Genomic DNA, 19,191 nt, shown 5'->3' on the forward strand with positions numbered 1-19,191 from the left:
CAAAAAGATTCACTGCACACCAATAAAAGAGGAGCATAATTCAACATTCAACAAAACATCTGAAACAAATCAGAGGTAAGTCAGCTATATGAGCTTTGAGAATGTCCTCACTCTGCTGCTGTGGATCTGTCATATTCATAAAGACTGCTTTGCTTTCAGTATAGCTGTTGAAGGCTGGTGTTACTTACTAGAGTTTATAACCATGATATCAAAAATCATTATCACAGTTCTTAACACAAATCCATTTCATTGTTAAAGTATCAATTCATTAAGCTTTTATTAGTGTTCAGGTTCAAGTGTTTTATGTAATTATTTAACACGTAGAGTTGGACTGTAAAGACTGTCTATTAGTGTTCTTCCATGCAGTCACGGGGTTGGTTTGGAGTCTACACTTCATCAGATCCATCGACTACCAGCACTGTTCTCTTAAAGGTGACATATCATGAAAATCTGACTTTTCCAGGTTTTAAGTGCTATAATCAGGTCTCCGGTGCATCTACCAACCAAGCAAACGTGAAAAAGATGAACCCAGTAACTTTGTTTTGGGAAGCCTTTTTCTGCAAGCGTCTGAGAAAACGTGCGCGTCTGATTTCGCTCTCTTGGTGACGTGACAAAGGGGTCTCATTATAATATTACCACCCCTTAATCTGTGAGTTTACACCTACGGTGCAGTTATTGTGTTTTCACAAGCGACAATGGTGTATTAGTAATCATGCCATGATGAAAGTCTGAGTAAAGCATGCTAACTGTTCTGTGTTTGGCTGCACAGACGAGCACAGAACACTGTTTAGAGTCCCAGCCTCAGAGACAACAGAGCAGTGCATTTACTGATTTATTTACTGTATATTGCTGCTGCCATACAGATCTAAAATAAACATGTGATTTATTTCCCAGCCGTTTACCGTCACAGACATAACCCACTGTTTTTGTAACTCGTGTGTGTTTTTAACGTAAACCTGTGTGTGAATGAGAACTTAGTTTAGTGCTCGCATGCTGTGACAGCTGCTTTCTGTGCGTGTGCTTCAGATGTGTGCGCTCAGAAAACCCTATATCAGAAGTTTAAACTCATATGGTTTAAAACGCATGATTTCAGCACGATAAACATGATAATCAGAACCAAAACAGAGGTTTTTAGCAGGTCCGAGCTGTAATGGCGCAGCTCTATTCTGGAAAAGGGGGCGGGGAGCAACAGCTCATTTGCATTTAAAGAAACAGCCCCAAAAAACAGTGTGTTTCTGCTTCCACTCAAAATAGGCATTTTTATAATGATATAATAAATGATCTGTGGAGTATTTTGAGCTGAAACTTCACAGACACATTCTGGGGACACCAGAGACTTATATTACATATTGTAAAAAGGGGCATATTATGTCTCCTTTAAATGAGACTGACTGTACTTACAAACAGAGCCATGCAAGTGTCTATAAATAAATAAATGAACAACAAACAAATACATAAAACACCTGCTAAGTGACATTGTATACTAAATAAATTATTTCATGCTCTAACAAACTGGACCATTGAGGACAACATGGTTATTATAAATGACATTAGATGCAGTTTATGCACTGCATGTTGGAACAGTATTTAGCAACCTCAGTAAAGGAAATCAACCAGACGTTGTTGAACCTGATTTACAGCATTTTACAAAATGTTTGTGCACATGACCTTTGTTCTGAGATATGTCTGCACATTTAATTCCACATGATTGTGCGTTCATAAACCAGGCACCTCCCTGTGAAAAGTCCAGCTTACACGTCCCATGCTGGTTAATGCTGGTTTAGTGCTCGTGTCTGGTCATGATTGACAGTGTGATATCTATGCCTGCAGTGCTCATGGAATTCTAATCTATTAGCAGGGAAACTACTAGTCACTGGAAATACTCAAGCAGCCATATTAGTTTTCCAAACCACCACGGGACAGCAATGCCTGACAGCCCATGCCATGACCTAAACTGACCCGTTGTTCTGCGTACCACATGAAAGTTTTCAAATGTTTTTGATTGTAAAGTGATTGTTACTACAGATGTCTGTAGTGTTTAATATCAAATTGCACACAAGGCACCAAACACAAAATACATTTCTGGTTGTATGTAGTTCTGCAGGAAATTTTGAACATGACCATTTATATGGAATTATTCGAAACCAAGTCAAATACCACTCGTCATCATGAAAACACATTTTCAAGCCCACAGGCAACAGTCAGTGTTCTTTCTCTGATTAAGGTGTGATGCAGTCCCGGTGTAGTTCATCTACATTACAGTAAACAGGGAAAATTACACACTCTAGCAAGAAATATGATTTCAGTTTACATCTTGATTTTATGTTTTTTTTACATCCAGCATTTTAATGGTTGACAACAGCAACCCCAGAGTCACAGGTTGATCAATTTTCAACACTTGGCTATGTTGTTTTCTAGGCAGTCAAAGAAGCACAAGATGGCCCAGCTGGACAATGATCTTTTCTCTGAGCAGGAGTTGACCTGCTCCATCTGCCTGGATCTCTTCAGTAAGCCTGTTTCCACGCCATGCGGACACAACTTCTGCCAGGGCTGCATCGGGGGCTACTGGGCCTCCAGCTCCGTCTGCACCTGCCCACTGTGCAAACGGGTGTTTGAGGAGCGTCCTGAGCTCAGCATAAACCGTGTGTTTGCACATATCGCCCAGAAATATAAAGAGATGCACTATGATGGGCCTCCTCAACCGAAGCCAAGGCAAAAAGCGGTTAATACCGGAGCTTCGCTAGCTGATGCAGAGCAGATTTTATGTGACGTCTGCAGTGGCAAGAAAAAGAAAGCTGTCAGCTCCTGTCTGACGTGCACTGCGTCATACTGTGAGATTCACGTACTGCCACATCAGCAGACGTTGTTCTACGCCTCCCATCAACTGCTGGATCCTCATGAGGCCCTGCGAGGCCGAACCTGCCAGGAGCACCACCGGCTGATGGAGGTTTACTGTCGCACGGATCAAAAGTGTATTTGTGCGATCTGTGTGCTGGAGGAACACCGCACACACACCACAGTCTCAGTGCAGACAGAACGCGCTAGCAAGCAGGTAACCGTTTCTCTTTTTAGAATAATAATCATCATGGAAATATGTTTTCACTGCAGCTCAAAACTACAATGGCAAGAGACAAGAAGGAATAGATCATCCAAAAATGATAATTCCGTGTCATTTTTTTACTCACCCTCAAGTTGTTCCAAACCTGTATAAGTTTCTTTCTTCAGAATAATATTCAATTTTCCATTTAAATATAAAAATATATGAATATATATATATATATATATATATACTATGGAAGTCAATGGCTACCATCAACTGTTTGGTTACATTTGCTTCATAATATCTTCAAAAATATCTTCTTTTGTGTTCAACAACAAAATCTCATACAGGTTTGGAATGACATGAGGTTTAATAAATGATGACAGAATTTTCATTTTTGGGTGAGCTATCACTTTAACATTACTAATCTATAGTTAGGAGCAGAGCACTAAAGGTGCTAAAAGTTTTTCTTAGTATTCTTTTTATCATTGTATTTGTTGTTGTTCTTCTTCTTAGTGGAGCTTGCTTTCTTTCTTTTTTTCTCCACCTTTATTTGTATAGCGCTTTATACAAAACTGGTTGTGTCAAAGCAGCTTTATAGCGTCACACAGGAACTTAGTTTGTCAGTAATGCAAGAAGACAATAACAAAGAGTTATTTTTCCAGCTAAAGTCAGTTCATTGAAGATTCAGTGTCATCATCCAGTTCAGCTCTCTTCAATAGTTTCTGTGCAATCAAGTCAACAATATCGCCAGAAATTAAGCGTCCCCAACGTACCTCGGAATAAGAGAGAAACAGACTAATATTAGCGTAGATGCCATTCTTCTAACGATGTAGCAAGTACATCGGCTGTTATGAGAAGTGTTCCCGGTTCTGGTTGTCCTATTTAATGCAGCCTAAAAATCCTTTAACGGATTTGAATATTAGAAGCGTATTAATGTGTTATGTGTAAGCCAGGTTAAAGAGATGGGTCTTTAATCTAGATTTAAACTGACAGAGTGTGTCTGCCTCCCGAACAATGTTAGGTAGGTTATTCCAGAGTTTGGGCACTAAATAGGAAAAGGATCTGCCGCCCGCAGTTGATTTTGATATTCTAGGCATTATTAAATGGCCAGAGTTTTGAGAACACAGCGGACGTGGAGGACTACAATGCAATAAGAGCTCATTCAAATACAGAGGTGCCAAACCATTCAGGGCTTTATAAGTAATTAGCAGGATTTTAAAATCTATAGGATGTTTAATAGGGAGCCAGTGCAGTGTTGACAGAACCGGGCTAATATGAGCATACTTCCTGGTTCTAGTAAGAACTCTAGCTGCTGCATTTTGGACCAGCTGGAGTTTGTTTATTAAGCGCGCAGAACAAACACCCAATAAAGCATTACAATAATCTAACCTTGAGGTCATGAACGCATGAATTAACGTTTCTGCATTTGACATTGAGAGCATAGGTTGTAATTTAGATATATTTTTGAGATGGAATAATGCAGTTTTACAAATGCTAGAAACATGACTTGGTAACACTTTATAATAACTTTCATGTATAAATCATTAACAAACATTATATAATGCTTAACAGATCATTAGTTAATATACAGTATATTCACATATCTAGAAATATGAGATAATGTTCTTGTTAATGCTTACAAATGTCAGTAAACTTTCAGTTTATATGATCTTCATTTGTTGGTCTTTGTTGTGTAGACCTCTATTTACACATCTTAACAAATAATCTATTAATTATTTGTTCATGTTTTTGCAGTACCCAATCTAAAGTGGAAACTCTCAGTATATTAACTAATGATCCATCAAGCATTATATAATGTTTGTTAATGATTTATTAATGAAAGCTATTATAAAGTGTTACCCATGACTTTCAAAGGAAAGAGGTTACACTTTATTTCGATAGTCCTAGACATTCTACTAACTGTAAGTAACATTGCAACTACATGTCAACTAACTTTTTAGCATTTGTAGCCTGTTAGGTTTGTAGAATAAGTTGCCGTACTTGCAAAGTTACTTATAGTTAGTAGAACATCTGTTGAGTGACCATCAAAATAAAGTGTTAGTAGACATTAAGCAGACAGTCTACTAATACTCTAATGACTGCTGGTTGACATGTAGTTGCAAATTTGTTTATAGGTAGTAGAATGTCTAAAGTGGACTATTAAAATAAAGTGTTACCAGGAAAGATTGCAATCAAATAACACACCTAGGTTCCTAACTGATGATGAGGAATTGACAGAGCATCCATCAAGTGTTAGACCGTGTTCCAGGTTACTACGTGCGGAGGTTTTTAGTCCAATAATTAACATATAATTAACAATAATTACCATAATTAACAAATGCATATTTTTGCGAACTGGAATGTTTCGTTGGGCCACGAAAAAATATAGAGCTGAGTATCATCAGCATAGCAGTGAAAGCTAACACCGTGTTTTCTGATGATATCTCCCAAGGGTAACATGTAAAGTGTGAAAAGCAACGGTCCTAGTACTGAGCCTTGTGGCACTCAATACTGTACTTGTGATCGATATGATATCTCGTCATTCACTGCTATGAATTGATGATGGTCAAGATTTGAACCATGACAATTCAATTCCACTAATACCATCATAATTTTGTATTATACTCAAAAGAATGTTGCTGTAGCAAAGCATCACTGTTATCCCATATTCTTGGTCTGGACAAAACTTTGACACCTTACTCATCCCACACCATTGAGCTATGATTCTGTATGTATGATTGGAGAGCAGATGACTCTTTAAGCTTTTGAATCGCTCTCGTGGTATTTTGATGTCATACGCAGATCGGTCTGCGCAGCGCCAATGCATCTCGAACAAGCCTGTTAACTCCATATACGAGATACATAACTGAGGAAAAATGCATTGTTGGTCAGTGCCACCTAGAGTGCAGGCGAGAATTAGCAGAAGGCGATCAATCGTTTCGCACTCGGTGTGAAAGTGCCTTTACACTGAAAAAATCATCAGGGGAATATCTGTGGATCAGAACATTGTAGAGACATAGATGTGCTCTTGTGACTCTTTTGACTTCCATGAAATGTTTAAATAACACCTAACCATAAAGAGAGACCTATGACCCAGCCGTATCACGGCATCCTTTGAGGCCTTTCAGGGCCACAGCTGTGTTTCAGCAGCAGAACATCATAGAGACAAGGTGTGGAATCATTTATGGCTGATATTTAATCCTTCACAGAAGACTGAGGGAAAGAGAGATTTTAAATCTAAGAGACTTAATTTTTTTTCTCACCTCATAGAGACTCCTGGGAAAAACCGAACTGGACCTTCAGACATGTATTGACAAAAGAAATGCCCAGCTGACTGAGCTGAAGAGCAAACTACACGCCTTGCAGGTATTTTAAAACTATAGTCAAGCTTTATTGTCACTGAAGTTTACAGCATACAGACTAATTAATCTTGTATAGTTGTCTTTAATTGTGTGAAGAGCTATAGATTTAAAATTTACTGTGAAAAAACGTAAAAAGGACTTTTTTACTGTTTTTTTTACAGTGATGTTTAATCATTTGTCTCCACTTATTTCAAAAACTTTGCTAAAATCATTCTTTTAATAAACATCTGTACCGAAAACATTTTGAACTGTCCATTTGGATGGTGCTCATAATGTTTGCAGTGCAGGTTTGTCATGTACAATGTCTTTCACAGAGCTACGCTCAGGCTGAACTGTCCGAGGTGGAGCAGCTCCTGTCTGACGTCACACACTCGGTAGATCGCATCCGCAGCGAGCTGGTGGGTGGGATTGAGGAGAAGAGAGAGGCTGTGATTGGACGAGGACAAAGCATCATCACCCAGCTTGAGACAAAGTTAGCGCAGCTGCAAGAGCGCAGAGGTCGACTAGAGGCACAGGCTATTTCAGACGACCATATCGGCTTCCTTCAGGTACAAAGATGCAGTCTTACAACAAACACCCGAGATTATGTGTGGGTTTTTTTGTTAACCACATCCATTGCTTCATCCTTTTATTGCAACCCATTCTCACTCCCAAGGCATCAAACACTGAATTACGGTCAAGTGCCTTGCATGTCACTATGAAGACACTACGTGTCTCTACATCCACAAAGTAGGAACTTCATTACAAATGCTTGTTTTATACATCTTCTCATCATTATAGTTTTCTGGCTAAAATGTCTCCACAAATGTCTTTATTTGTAGGAATAAAACTGATTACATATTACATTTTTTGCATACATCTGTAAAATGTTATATTTATACTAGCCCCTAACCTAATGTAACATTTATAATAACCCCTAACTTAACCCCACCCGTACCCTAAATCTAACCTCACAGAACAAGCAGATAAAAATACAACCACAGTAATGTACTGCAAAAACTGACAAATATATATAATATAAAATATACAGTATATACATCCACACACACAAACGATGCATGGTGCATTTCAAGTCTTCTGATGCCATACAACATCTTTATGTCAGAAACTTAAAATGAAATTTAAGGTTTTAACTGCTGGAAATGTTCATGCTCCATTAACGCAGTCACATGCCATTCAAAAGATAAATCTTTTAGTATGATGCGATTTGTCACGAGTCAATGGCATTTTTCAGTCAAAGCTGACATAATGCTTCTTTAGGAGCGATTTCTGAATGTGTGGATGACTGAGCATTACAGCGGATGGAGACATGATCCTTCTTGGGTCTTTTCCTCAAACGCTGTGGCGTTCCTAGTTCGTCTATATAACAAAGCCAGGGGGTACCTTTAGGGTTTTAATAATGACGTGCAAGGCACTTGAACATGCTTCAGTTTCTGATGACTTCGGAGTGAGAACGGGTTGTTTAGTCCTTCTCTGGTGGAAAGGTGAAACCATCAAATACAGTATAAACAAAACTGTATTACTTTACAGTAATGGCATTACTTCTAAGTTGAACTGTAGGATATTTGATGTAAAATGAAATGAGGACCCAGACCCAGGTAAAACTTCAACATTAAAAGGTCAACATCACCCTCTGATGCTACGATTGACAGCTCATCTTCAGGCTGAGCTGTGGCTAACGAGAAATAGATTGACAGAGAGATTCGATTCTTGTCAGCATGGGCTGCGTCCAAACAACTGTTGCAGTGATCGTGGCCATCTGAGGGAGAGACTGCATCCAGACGACCCAGAATTTCTGTTGTTAGAGAACATTTTTCTTTGAACTGCTCATTGAAGGAGAATTCTCTTGCACTTAATGGTGTGTGTGGGAGAGAGAACCACTGAAATGTGCTGTACAGGAATCCAATAAAGCTTCTAGGCAGAGGTGAATGAAGAGAGAATCAAAGACACGTCTTCTCGGCACTGAAGAGCACATCTGAATACAGTATAAACAAAACTGTATTACTTTACAGTAATGGCATTACTTCTAAGTTGAACTGTAGGATATTTGATGTAAAATGAAATGAGGACCCAGACCCAGGTAAAACTTCAACATCACCCTCTGATGCTACGATTGACAGCTCATCTTCAGGCTGAGCTGTGGCTAACGAGAAATAGATTGACAGAGAGATTCGATTCTGGTCAGCATGGGCTGCGTCCAAACAACTGTTGCAGTGATCGTGGCCATCTGAGGGAGAGACTGCATCCAGACGACCCAGAATTTCTGTTGTTAGAGAACATTTTTCTTTGAACTGCTCATTGAAGGAGAATTCTCTTGCACTTAATGGTGTGTGTGGGAGAGAGAACCACTGAAATGTGCTGTACAGGAATCCAATAAAGCTTCTAGGCAGAGGTGAATGAAGAGAGAATCAAAGACACGTCTTCTCGGCACTGAAGAGCACATCTGAATGAGTGGAGCAAGCTGCCTTTTATATACCTGTATGTCCGGAGGAGTGAAATGTAAATTCCCCTCGTCAGTTCTCATTGGTCTTTTCTGAAGTATCAGAGGTGTTTGGGGCTCCCAAGAGTGAGCCCTAGTGTCACAACATCACTGAGTGAGTGACAGATGACAAAAAGTGAGTGCCAGGGACAAAAGGCCCAAGATGTTTGCATTTGCTATTTATATTAGGCATATTTATTTGAGTTTGTGCTCAACTGTTGTGATCAGATACGTGTTTACTGTCTCAGAGGGGAGTGTTGTTCTCAGAATAATTGAGGCAGAAAGGTGGACGAATGAGAGGCAAGGTTGTCTGGCTCTGACAGGGAGAGCATGTGCTAAATAAGTGTCATTTTGAATAATGTTGTATTTGAATTGCTCCTGTCACCCTACACACAAATGTTATAGCTGTCCTCTGAGTGGCAGAAGCTAGATGTGTGCATAGAAAGATCTGCAGAAGCCACAGATTGTGGATGAGGGGCAGGATCCTTAATGAACCAGATACTCGCTCAGTCTCATTACTACATTTCAGTACACCTCAACATACGGTGTTTTATCTTCATCGTGTTCCATTCCACCAGATTCTTTTTGAATATGATCATCTTTTTATGATGACAGAGTTTTGAGGAAGCCAACAGTCCCTTGCAGAACTCAGATATGGACATGCATGAGGTGGATGAGCTGACCCTACGCTTCTCATTTGGGGACGTCAAAGCAGCTTTAGGAGAGATCCGGGAAAGACTGGATGACATACGCTGTGGGGAAGTGCATTACCGGCACTCTGGTGAGACACTGCCGTGTGATAAATGCAGCAACACAGCATTAGTTGCATTACACTGCATAGTGCTAAGGAACAGAATGACAAACACTTTGGAATACTGTTCCGTCATTAATAAATAACCACACAGGAACAAATGAGTAACACAATATTAACAGCACACTACGGTTAACTAACAAGAAACTCTATGGCAAGCCGTATATCCTGAGAATGAATAAAAGTCAAAGCGGCTTGCCATAGCAACTCTGATTAACAGATTAGTAAGTAATAGCACTCAGTTGAATACAATAGTTCACTATTAGCTAATCGGTAACTTTTTGCATTTTTAAGCATTTTCACATTATTTATATAGTTTCTTTGTAATTCTCTGGGAGGCATGAAAGAATAGTAGTTATTGATTAGCTGATAGTGAACTACTGCATTGCTATTATTTACCTATGCTTTAATCAGAGCTTCTTGTAGTTCATAGTACTCACTACTGCGTAGTTATTCAAAGTGTTAACACAGAATGCATGTGTGACAGAAAGTCACTTATGAAGAGAACCTTATAAGAGTGTCTTTGTTTGTGTGTGGTTTCTATGGCAGTGTCGACATTAGCAGAGAGTGAGAGTATGATGAGTGTTCGATCAATGAGGAGGAAGGAGTGGTCACTGAAAGGTAAAGAAAAACACCTGAACCCACACTGACTCTTACAAAATACATCTGTACCACTTCTAGTAGGAACATTGATGATCTTTCTCCAAAATCTTTCATTTTATGTTTTACAGATCTACGGAAATTAAAAATAGGTATGTATGTTTTTTAAGGCATCTATACATTTTTTTCAGTGTCTTTCTTTTAAAAGAGCTCAAGCAGCAGATTTTGTTAGATGTTGGATTTTGAGGATGTAGGAGTGTCAGGCTGAGTGCTTTCTCATGTGCATTTCCCTTTCCCTTTCATCTACACGCTTATAGAGATATCATCAAAACAGATTCTTAGGTTCTTCTTTAGAATTAATTATGTCTACAGTCAACACTTTCCTGCAGCGATAATCAGTAGCAAGGCAAAGTTCCTATGAGGGAACCAGAGGTGGCCCAATTTTGTACTTTTCCATTCTTAGTGTACTTCAAATATCTTGATGATGCAGTTAAAGCTGCAGTCCATAACTTTTTTTGGCTAAAAATGATCCGAAATCAATATTTGAGCAAGTACATAACCAGCCAGTGTTCAAAACTATCGCCTTACTTTAGCCCGATTCACAACGGTTAGCTTATAATAATGTTTTCTAATTTGAGTGGTACAGGTAGGTTTTTGCGGGAAATTTGAGCATGCTGCTGCATCATTAAATCACATCTGTAAACATAAAGACTGAGTCCCGGCTAAAAGGCTATATTGCATGTGCAGATGCTGCAGGTGGTGGATCGTTAGCCTTATCTCACAGCAGCTGGAATAATTACATTTATCATTTTGATGGCGGATTGTAATCCAGAAAGGATTATGCGTTTATGAAACACATAGGCAGCGCAATTTATTGTAATGTTTTTTTCCCTCAGTTGGTCAGAACAAAAGGGGCAGACTTGTTACTTACTTGTTCTGATGACAATATCCGGTGAAAATTCTTATTTGGGTCATATATTCCAAGACGTAGGCTAGAATCTGTGATTCCTAAGTACAGTATCCACACCGGTGCAGTGACTGACTGCCACACATACTTCTCAAAACATTAGATTCATCCACGCTGGAGCCGTGCCGGAGCACAACCCACGCAAGGAAGATAATTCCGCAAGTAACTGCAATTGCAGGTTTCAAACAGAGATGGCGACAAAGAGGCAAAACTTACAGACTGCAGCTTTAATTAAGTGAAAAAAATGAAGTGTGGAATATTAGACACATCATGCATTCATCAACTGTCACAGCTTTACTTTACTAGACAGTAGAGTACACGCACAGGGTTATGTCAAGTGAAATTTATTAAATAATAATAAATACATTTATTTATTTAGCTCTTTTTACAATACAGATTGTCAAAACAGCTTTACAGTGTTAAAAAGGAATAATGTTTCAATAATGCAAACAATTCAGTTCTGCTGTAAAGCAGCTCTAAACAGAGTACAATAGTAAACAGTCAATTTTCCAGGTAAAGTCCGTTCATAGCTGATTCAGTGACGTCAACATCCAGCTCAGTTCAGTTCTCTTCAAATAGTGTCTGTGCAGTCAAGTCAATAATATTGTCAAATATCAAGCTTCCCCAACTAAGCAAGCCAAAGGCGACAGCGGCAAGGAACCAAAGCGCCACCGGTGACAGAATGGAGAAAAAAACCTTGACTTGACTTGACTTGGAGCATAACATGAACAGAATAATAGTCTACCTTGCAGTGTTGGGGGTAACGCATTACAAGTAACGTGAGTTACGTAATCAGATTACTTTTTTCAAGTAACTAGTAAAGTAACGCATTAATTTTTAATTTACAAGAGAATATCTGAGTTACTTTTTAAAATAAGTAACGCAAGTTACTTATTTTTTTCAGTTTATTGACTGACAGCTCTCCTGTCCCCATGTTGAGAGAAATCAGATGTTACTGTAGTTCTAAAATAAATATGAATATGCATTATCTCACTCACTCACAAAAAAAAAACAGATTCAGTATTCCTCAAAATGAATAAAAATAATGCAACTCAGAATATGACGCAAACCTGCAATAATTAAATGTTAAACAACACAAATATCCTTTATGTATTTAATCCCTTTCTATTAACCAATGTCTTTGCTTCTGACCTTCGATGATCCAGTTCAACCATACTAATAAGCACAAATTACTCTAGACAAACATTTGTGTGTCTTTTTTTTATTGCTGAAGTGTGTTGAAATTTCTTCTTCTGCAGTCTACAGTATGGACGTAAATTTACTTTCCCTTCAGCCTGAGGCTTATTCATTTCACTTTTGGTGTGAAAAGGCTTTTATATTTGCCAAAAATAAAACTTTTTTTATTTTTAAAAACAAACAAGCAAGCCCTGTCCAGATTTTAAAAGTAACGCAAAAGTAACGTAATGCATTACTTTCCATAAAAGGTAACTAAGTAACGTAATTAGTTACTTTTTTTATGGAGTAACGCAATAGTGTAATGCATTACTTTTAAAAGTAACTTTCCCCAACACTACCTTGGACATGTTAGGCATGCTGGGGAACAAAATTTGGGAGTACAGATAGATGACCAACCCTAGCTCACCACTAAAATAAGTGAAGAAACCGGTAAAGCTTTAGATTACAACCTGCAAAGAACTACGTAAGTATACTGAATTTACGGTGTACGTTTCTGTAATTATAGTGTACCTATAAAGAACGTACGTGTAGGTATAAGGGAACAATGTGTTACTTTGGGTAATAAGGGGGTAACAACCAGATATGCAACCTGAAAAGAACTGCGTAAGTAAACTGAAGTTACAGCGTAACTTTTTTGTAATTATAGTGTACCTTTCCAGTACCTCCGTGTAGGTATAAGGGAATAATATACAATGTTTGGGGAATAAAGGGGTAACAACCTATACAATTACAAATCATTTATACTGTAAGTATTTTGAAACTAAGAAGTACCTATTCTAAGTACTTATATTTGGACTATTGTAGCCTGGTAATGTACATGATAATGTTAATGTGTTTGGTCTTAGCGGCAGAGCAAGTACCGAGACTTGCTACTTCCAATACATCCACAGATATGCTGCTGTGAGCTTGTAGGAAATACTGCTGCTGCGCATATAACTGTAACGGGGCTGACGAGACGTGAGACATGTGGATCCATCTGCAAGCTTTTATTAAAGAGACGTGGTATAACAGGCAGGGTCGAACAATGGCAAACAGGTATATGGCGGGCAAAAACACAAGAATAGTCCTAGGGCTAGCGTTGGTTACCGATCGGCAGACAGAATCACAGGGGTGAGACGAGAGGGAGAAATCCAGGAAAACAGGCAAAGATCAGAAACCGCAAAAACAGGCAAGGCAAAACAAGGAAAACACGGAGACTCGGAAAGGGGTACAGGCTAAACAATACTCAGCAGAGAAAGGTGGTTAGAGTGGGTATTATATAGTGAATGAGGTGATTAGAAACAGCTGTGTGCAATGAGTGCAATCAGGGCAGTGTGCAAATCTTTAAAAAAATGATGATCTGGACAAGACAAAAGTTCACAAACGGCCTACATAACCGTGACAGGACAGGATGAGGATTCCCTGACGGCCTCCATAGCCGTGACAGGTCAAGCAGGGAGTTCGTAAACGGCCTCTATAGCCGTGACAGGACAGACAAAGAGTTCCCAGACGACCTCCTTGGCCGGAACAGAACGGGCAGATCGTTCATTGACGGCCTCCTTGGCCGGAACAAGACAGACAGAGAGTTCATAGGCGGCCTCCTTGGCCGGAAAAGGACGAGCAGATAGTTCATAGACGGCCTCCTGGGCTGGAACAGAACAGACAGAGAGTTCATAGACGGCCTCCTTGGCCGGAACAGAACAGACAGAGAGTTCATAGACGGCCTCCTTGGCCGGAACAGAACAGACAGAGAGTTCATAGACGGCCTCCTTGGCCGGAACAGAACAGACAGAGAGTTCATAGACGGCCTCCTTGGCCGGAACAGAACAGACAGAGAGTTCATAGATGGCCTCCTTGGCCGGAACAGAACAGACAGAGAGTTCATAGATGGCCTCCTTGGCCGGAACAGAACAGGCAGAGAGTGCGTTGCTGGGCGCCACCACCACGCAAGGAACTAAGGCAAGTGTCGCCACCTCGGGAGGTTCTGCAGCCTGTGCCGCCACCACGAAGAGACTACAGTGGACACCATGGCCTCTGGGAGCACAGCAGTGAACACCGCTACCTCGGGAGGTTCTGCAGCATTAGCCGCCACCTCTGGAGATGTTGTAGCCGGTGCTGCTGCCTCTAGCAAATCGGCGGTGGAGTACGCGGCCCAGATACACCATAAAGCAACCCCCCATATGGGAAGTGCTGCAGACAGGGGAAGGAGTTCATGAATAGAAGGGTTAGAGTGAGTGGGTTTGGGGATACCAGCGGTGCGTGCAGACACCAGCGGTGCATCCCTCACACTGGATACCAGACTGGGATACCGAAGGGCTGACCTTGAGAATCTGGGTGTGACAGACAGGACCTGACATGACTCTGGATGATCAGCTGTGATGCAACGTGATTCTGGATGAATAACTGAGGCGTGACGTGACTCTGGACGAACAGTTGAGACGTAACGAGACTCTGGACGAACAGCTGAGACATGGCGAAACTCTAGAAGATCTGCTGTGAGGTAACGAGGCTCTGGCAGCTCAGCTGAGACTTGACTGGACTCATGAAGATCAGTTGTGACTTGACTTGACTCATGACGATCAACTGTGACTTGACTTGACTCATGAAGATCAGCTGTGAACATGAAATCACCCCCATATAAAACATACATGAAATCACCCCATAGCATATCTGTACAGGAGGAGCTGGGGAAGGTGGAGGGTTTCTGAAGTGTGCTGCAGCAGCACTAGCCAAGTATTTGAATGTTGAGCAGCAAGCTCATTGGCTGCTGATGTGAAAGAATCCAATTAGCTGTGCCATGTGAATAATGATATTATATCAGATTGGTTAGAACCTATCAGCCCACGCCATCTAGAGTTTCATGACAGAACTTTGTATTTACTTGTTAAAATGACAACAACTGAAAAAACAGGACAAATTAGGAAGAGTGATTCCATATGTGCATTGCTTCCATTTTCAGCTTAATTTTGTGATCATTCATGCAATGCTGGCAGTAAGGGGCGCCGCTAGCAATTTTCGGCCCTATGAAAGAAAATGAAGTTGGGGCCCCTACCACACCAAACATACAATCCAACCTAGTTATCCAAAATATTTGTCTGCAATTTAATAATACTGACCTATTACATTTGCTATTGCTTTTACTATTGCTTTTGACCACTAGGTATCAGTATTTAATCAGAGACCTACCCATAACCCAGAGGAAACATATTTTATCTGGGGGTGCTGGAGGGCAGGGATTTTAAACAAAATCCTAATATTAAACAGCCCAAACACTTATAGATGAACATACAAATTAATGAAGACAGAAATATATGAGGACAAATATATATTTGTGCTTTTGTGATTTGAGCTTAATAATATTATTTTTCTTTAATATTTTTATTATTTTAAGGGGATTTTACTCAATATTAACCTCTAAATTATGCACCATTTATTATCTGCAATATCACGGTGTAACCTCTAGATGGCTGTATAGCCCTATATATAAATACATATAAACCGTTTGCTGCAGAGTGAGAACTTAAGAGTGACATAAAGCTTGTATCAGGTATATTGCATACTTGTATGAGGTTATTCACTGATATATTTTCAGACATTATTAAAGACTACATTTAGTAAAAGTTCAAATTTAAATGTTGATTTGAAGTGTCAGTTATTATTACTGTAGTCAAATCTGGACAGAGAAAGCATTTTGTTAGGCTACTCATACTAGCTACAGCGTGATCAGTCACACGAAAGTCATCATAATAAATATTGGTTCAGTGTGACTAGGGCAATATTTTAAAATAGAATTGAGTGTTTACATACCATGAACAGAGCCGTTCTGTGGTCGAGATGTGCATCCTATTTGAAAAAATCTGCATCGCAATCAGCAACAGGTAAATTGAGATTCCAGTAGCTTTACTGGCATGATAAAAAGGCTTTACAAAGCATTGACAGCGCTTCGAACCAATGGTGTTGATCATTATCACATTTAGAGGCTACAAATAATAGATTTCAGTCATGTGACTGGGTTGAAGACCTGGCAGGCAAAACATCCATAGAATTGCAGCACAAGCCTGTCAGTTTTCCATTTGAAGGGACCATGCAGTGAATGGGGGGAAGGGGTAATTTTGCCAGAATTGCAGAAATAAGCCATAATTTGTTTTATTTGTAACTCTTTAGTAGATTCATTTATAATTTCTATTGCATTACTATTAGTATTAGCTGTTACTGCTAATAAAACAGCTCTCTGGGGGCCCCAAAAGTGCGTGGGCCCTTAGAATCCCACTTAGTGGCGCCCCTGCTGACAGTTGAAGACTTCTTTAACATTTGTAACTTGCTATACATATTCATTAAAAAACGACCGTTGTGGTCTTCCATGGCAGACAGCAGCTTAAGAGACTACTTGAACAGCAGTGCACAGGGAATCTTCTAACATTTAAATCAATTCTGAATTCTTCTCAAGACATTACGATCGTTGATGGAGACGGAGATGCACATGGAGGCAGACGGTCTGATTAGAGCACAATCAGAGACAAGCTTTAGATTCATTGCCCATATGGTCTTATAAGATTCTACAGCTGATTAATGCTCCAAACAAACGAATGCAGTCAGAAGTTCTGTCAAGAATGCCTTGCAAAATTGTGCTGTCAATCAGACTTCTTAGAGCTGTGTGAGAAGGCTGAAGACACTGAGATGCCAAGAACTTCCAAACAAAAACTCACCATTAACAAAGGCTTTCAAGAATAGCTGTTGGAGGAGAGCATTGGACAGGCTCAAGGTTACATGGGAGATCAAGAGGAGCTTTAACAGTTATACTACAATGCTTTGGATGTGGTGCTTGCAGAAATGTCTGAGTGTTTTGGAGAAAGATACAACAAGTTAACTGAAGCTCTTTCAGCTTTCGGTCCACAGAATGACAGCACTTTCTTGGATGTGCAACTCATTCAACACATGCTGAACTTAACCAATTCAGAAAATGTTTTCATTTGGAACAAGTAACTGACTTAAAAGTAAATCATACCAATGTAATTGCCCACTGTGTATTCACAGTAGCATGACTCTGTTCTTTCAGATCTATTCCACCAAGACCAAACTCATTATCATTGTAATACCCATCACCATTGCTAAGCTATTCTGGGTTGTCATGATTGAAACTAATATAGCACAATACAGATTGTTTCAATTCCACAATGCTAATAGAGTTGCATGAATTGTTATGTTGTTGTATAAATCTTGAGTCTTAATTGCATCAGTAATGTATGGTAAGTCAGATAATGGGATCTTTTTACATGCTGCCTGTTCTAACTCTAACCATGGGTTATGGAAATGATTGCCGTTTATCCATTTTCAGAGATACTGTAACTGTGCAGCTAAAAGCTAGTAGTGAAAATGAGCCCCTAATCACATAAAATTAAGATTAAATAAATCTGACAAATTGGGAGAGATATTTATTCCTAAATATGTGATATTGCATATTCTAAATGGGATATTCAGATGTTCTATACACTGTTTATTTATTGGTAAAATTGTAGACTTTTATTATATAATCTGATATTTTAGAATAATAATTAATGAGATTGATAACTTCTATGAGCGAATGATTTTTGTTGGTACAGTAAAATATGGTATGGTATGGTATATGCATATAGTGAAATTTTATGGATGCTTTTATTTTATTGAGAAGCCAACATTGTTATCCATTTTGTCGTATTGCAGCTGCTAAGGGCTCTATGAATAATGCAAATAGGCGTGGAGAGAGTGGCCATCCTCGCCTGGTCCCTCGTAGCGACTGAAATGGTGAAATAATGTCGTTAGTAATAACTGAAGCCCTAGGTGTACTGTATAATGTTTTATTCCAATTTTTTTGTAAAGTGCTTTATAGTGTTTTTTTTTCAGTTCAGCTCTCTTCCAATAGTGTCTGTGCAATCAGTCAAGCGTCCCCAACTAAGCAAGCCAAAGGCGACAGTGGCAAGAAATCAAAACTCCATCAGTGACAAAAATGGAGAGAGGAAAAACGGGTGAAACCAGGCTCAGTCGGGTCGAGTTCTCCTCTGGACAGATGAAACCAGCATGACGTGGTTTAATTCCAGGCTGCAACACAAGTCAGATTGTGCAGAGGACTTGTCTGGTTCCCATGGTCTTTTGCTGATGGTCATTGAGGTGACGAGGTCTTTGCAGGGCATCTGTCTCTGGGGTGCATCTAGTTGACATGGTCTCCGCTGACATTCAGGGCTGTAGAGGTCATCTCTAGGTGCTGATCCACCATCTGGTCTGGATATGGACTGGATCTGTATGGCTATGGTGTCCTCGGAATAAGAATGAAAGAGACTTATAGACACACGTAAATGCCATTCTTCTAACGATGTAGCGAGTACATCAGGTGTTATGAGGCACATAATCCCTTTTACAAACTTTTTCATTAACTGTTCCCTCCTGGTGGAATGACCTGCCCAAATCAAATTGAGTAGATGACCACTGTCTTTCTTTCACTATCTCTTCTCTTTTGATAGTTTTTCAGTCAAATCGTTCTCTGTGTGCAGTAAAGAAAGATCTGAGAATCTGTCCTGTGCCACTGAAGATCGGAGCCAGATTCTCTTCGTGCATAAAACCCTGTCTGCATTTGTGATCAGAGAAATGACAAACAACAAGTGCTACTCTACTGCCCAAAACTCGTGTTTGAAACTTAAAATCCTTTAAAAGAAAACGTACTTACGTGAGTCAGAACTGCCGGCATTTTAGTCTAACGTTACTCTCCCAGGATCAGTAAAC

At 39.6% G+C, this 19,191-nt stretch overlaps 1 protein-coding gene across 1 annotated transcript; it reads left to right on the forward strand.

Annotated features, from left to right (window-relative positions):
• The first annotated feature begins 10 nt into the window (after positions 1 to 10).
• On the forward strand, positions 11 to 16,941 carry LOC107573066 (tripartite motif-containing protein 47-like). The gene is made up of 8 exons (XM_016259501.1): positions 11 to 75; positions 2,419 to 3,052; positions 6,314 to 6,409; positions 6,720 to 6,953; positions 9,500 to 9,665; positions 10,245 to 10,316; positions 10,427 to 10,447; positions 16,886 to 16,941. Exons 2-8 carry the CDS (start codon positions 2,438 to 2,440, stop codon positions 16,939 to 16,941), a joined length of 1,260 nt encoding a protein of 419 aa, XP_016114987.1. The 5' UTR covers positions 11 to 75; positions 2,419 to 2,437.
• Positions 16,942 to 19,191: the final 2,250 nt, after the last annotated feature.

This window comes from Sinocyclocheilus grahami, unplaced genomic scaffold (genome assembly GCF_001515645.1).
Source record: "Sinocyclocheilus grahami isolate Dianchi unplaced genomic scaffold, SAMN03320097.WGS_v1.1 scaffold1859.1, whole genome shotgun sequence".
NCBI lineage: Eukaryota > Metazoa > Chordata > Actinopteri > Cypriniformes > Cyprinidae > Sinocyclocheilus > Sinocyclocheilus grahami.

Bases quoted from the DNA above. Each gene is read 5' to 3' on its own strand.
- LOC107573066 (XM_016259501.1), top strand. From the start codon at position 2,438: ATGGCCCAGCTGGACAATGATCTTTTCTCTGAGCAGGAGTTGACCTGC. The intron at 6,410-6,719 runs GTATTTTAAAAC...TGTCTTTCACAG, and splicing joins GCAAACTACACGCCTTGCAG to AGCTACGCTCAGGCTGAACT. The intron at 10,448-16,885 runs GTATGTATGTTT...ATTCTTCTCAAG, and splicing joins TCTACGGAAATTAAAAATAG to ACATTACGATCGTTGATGGA.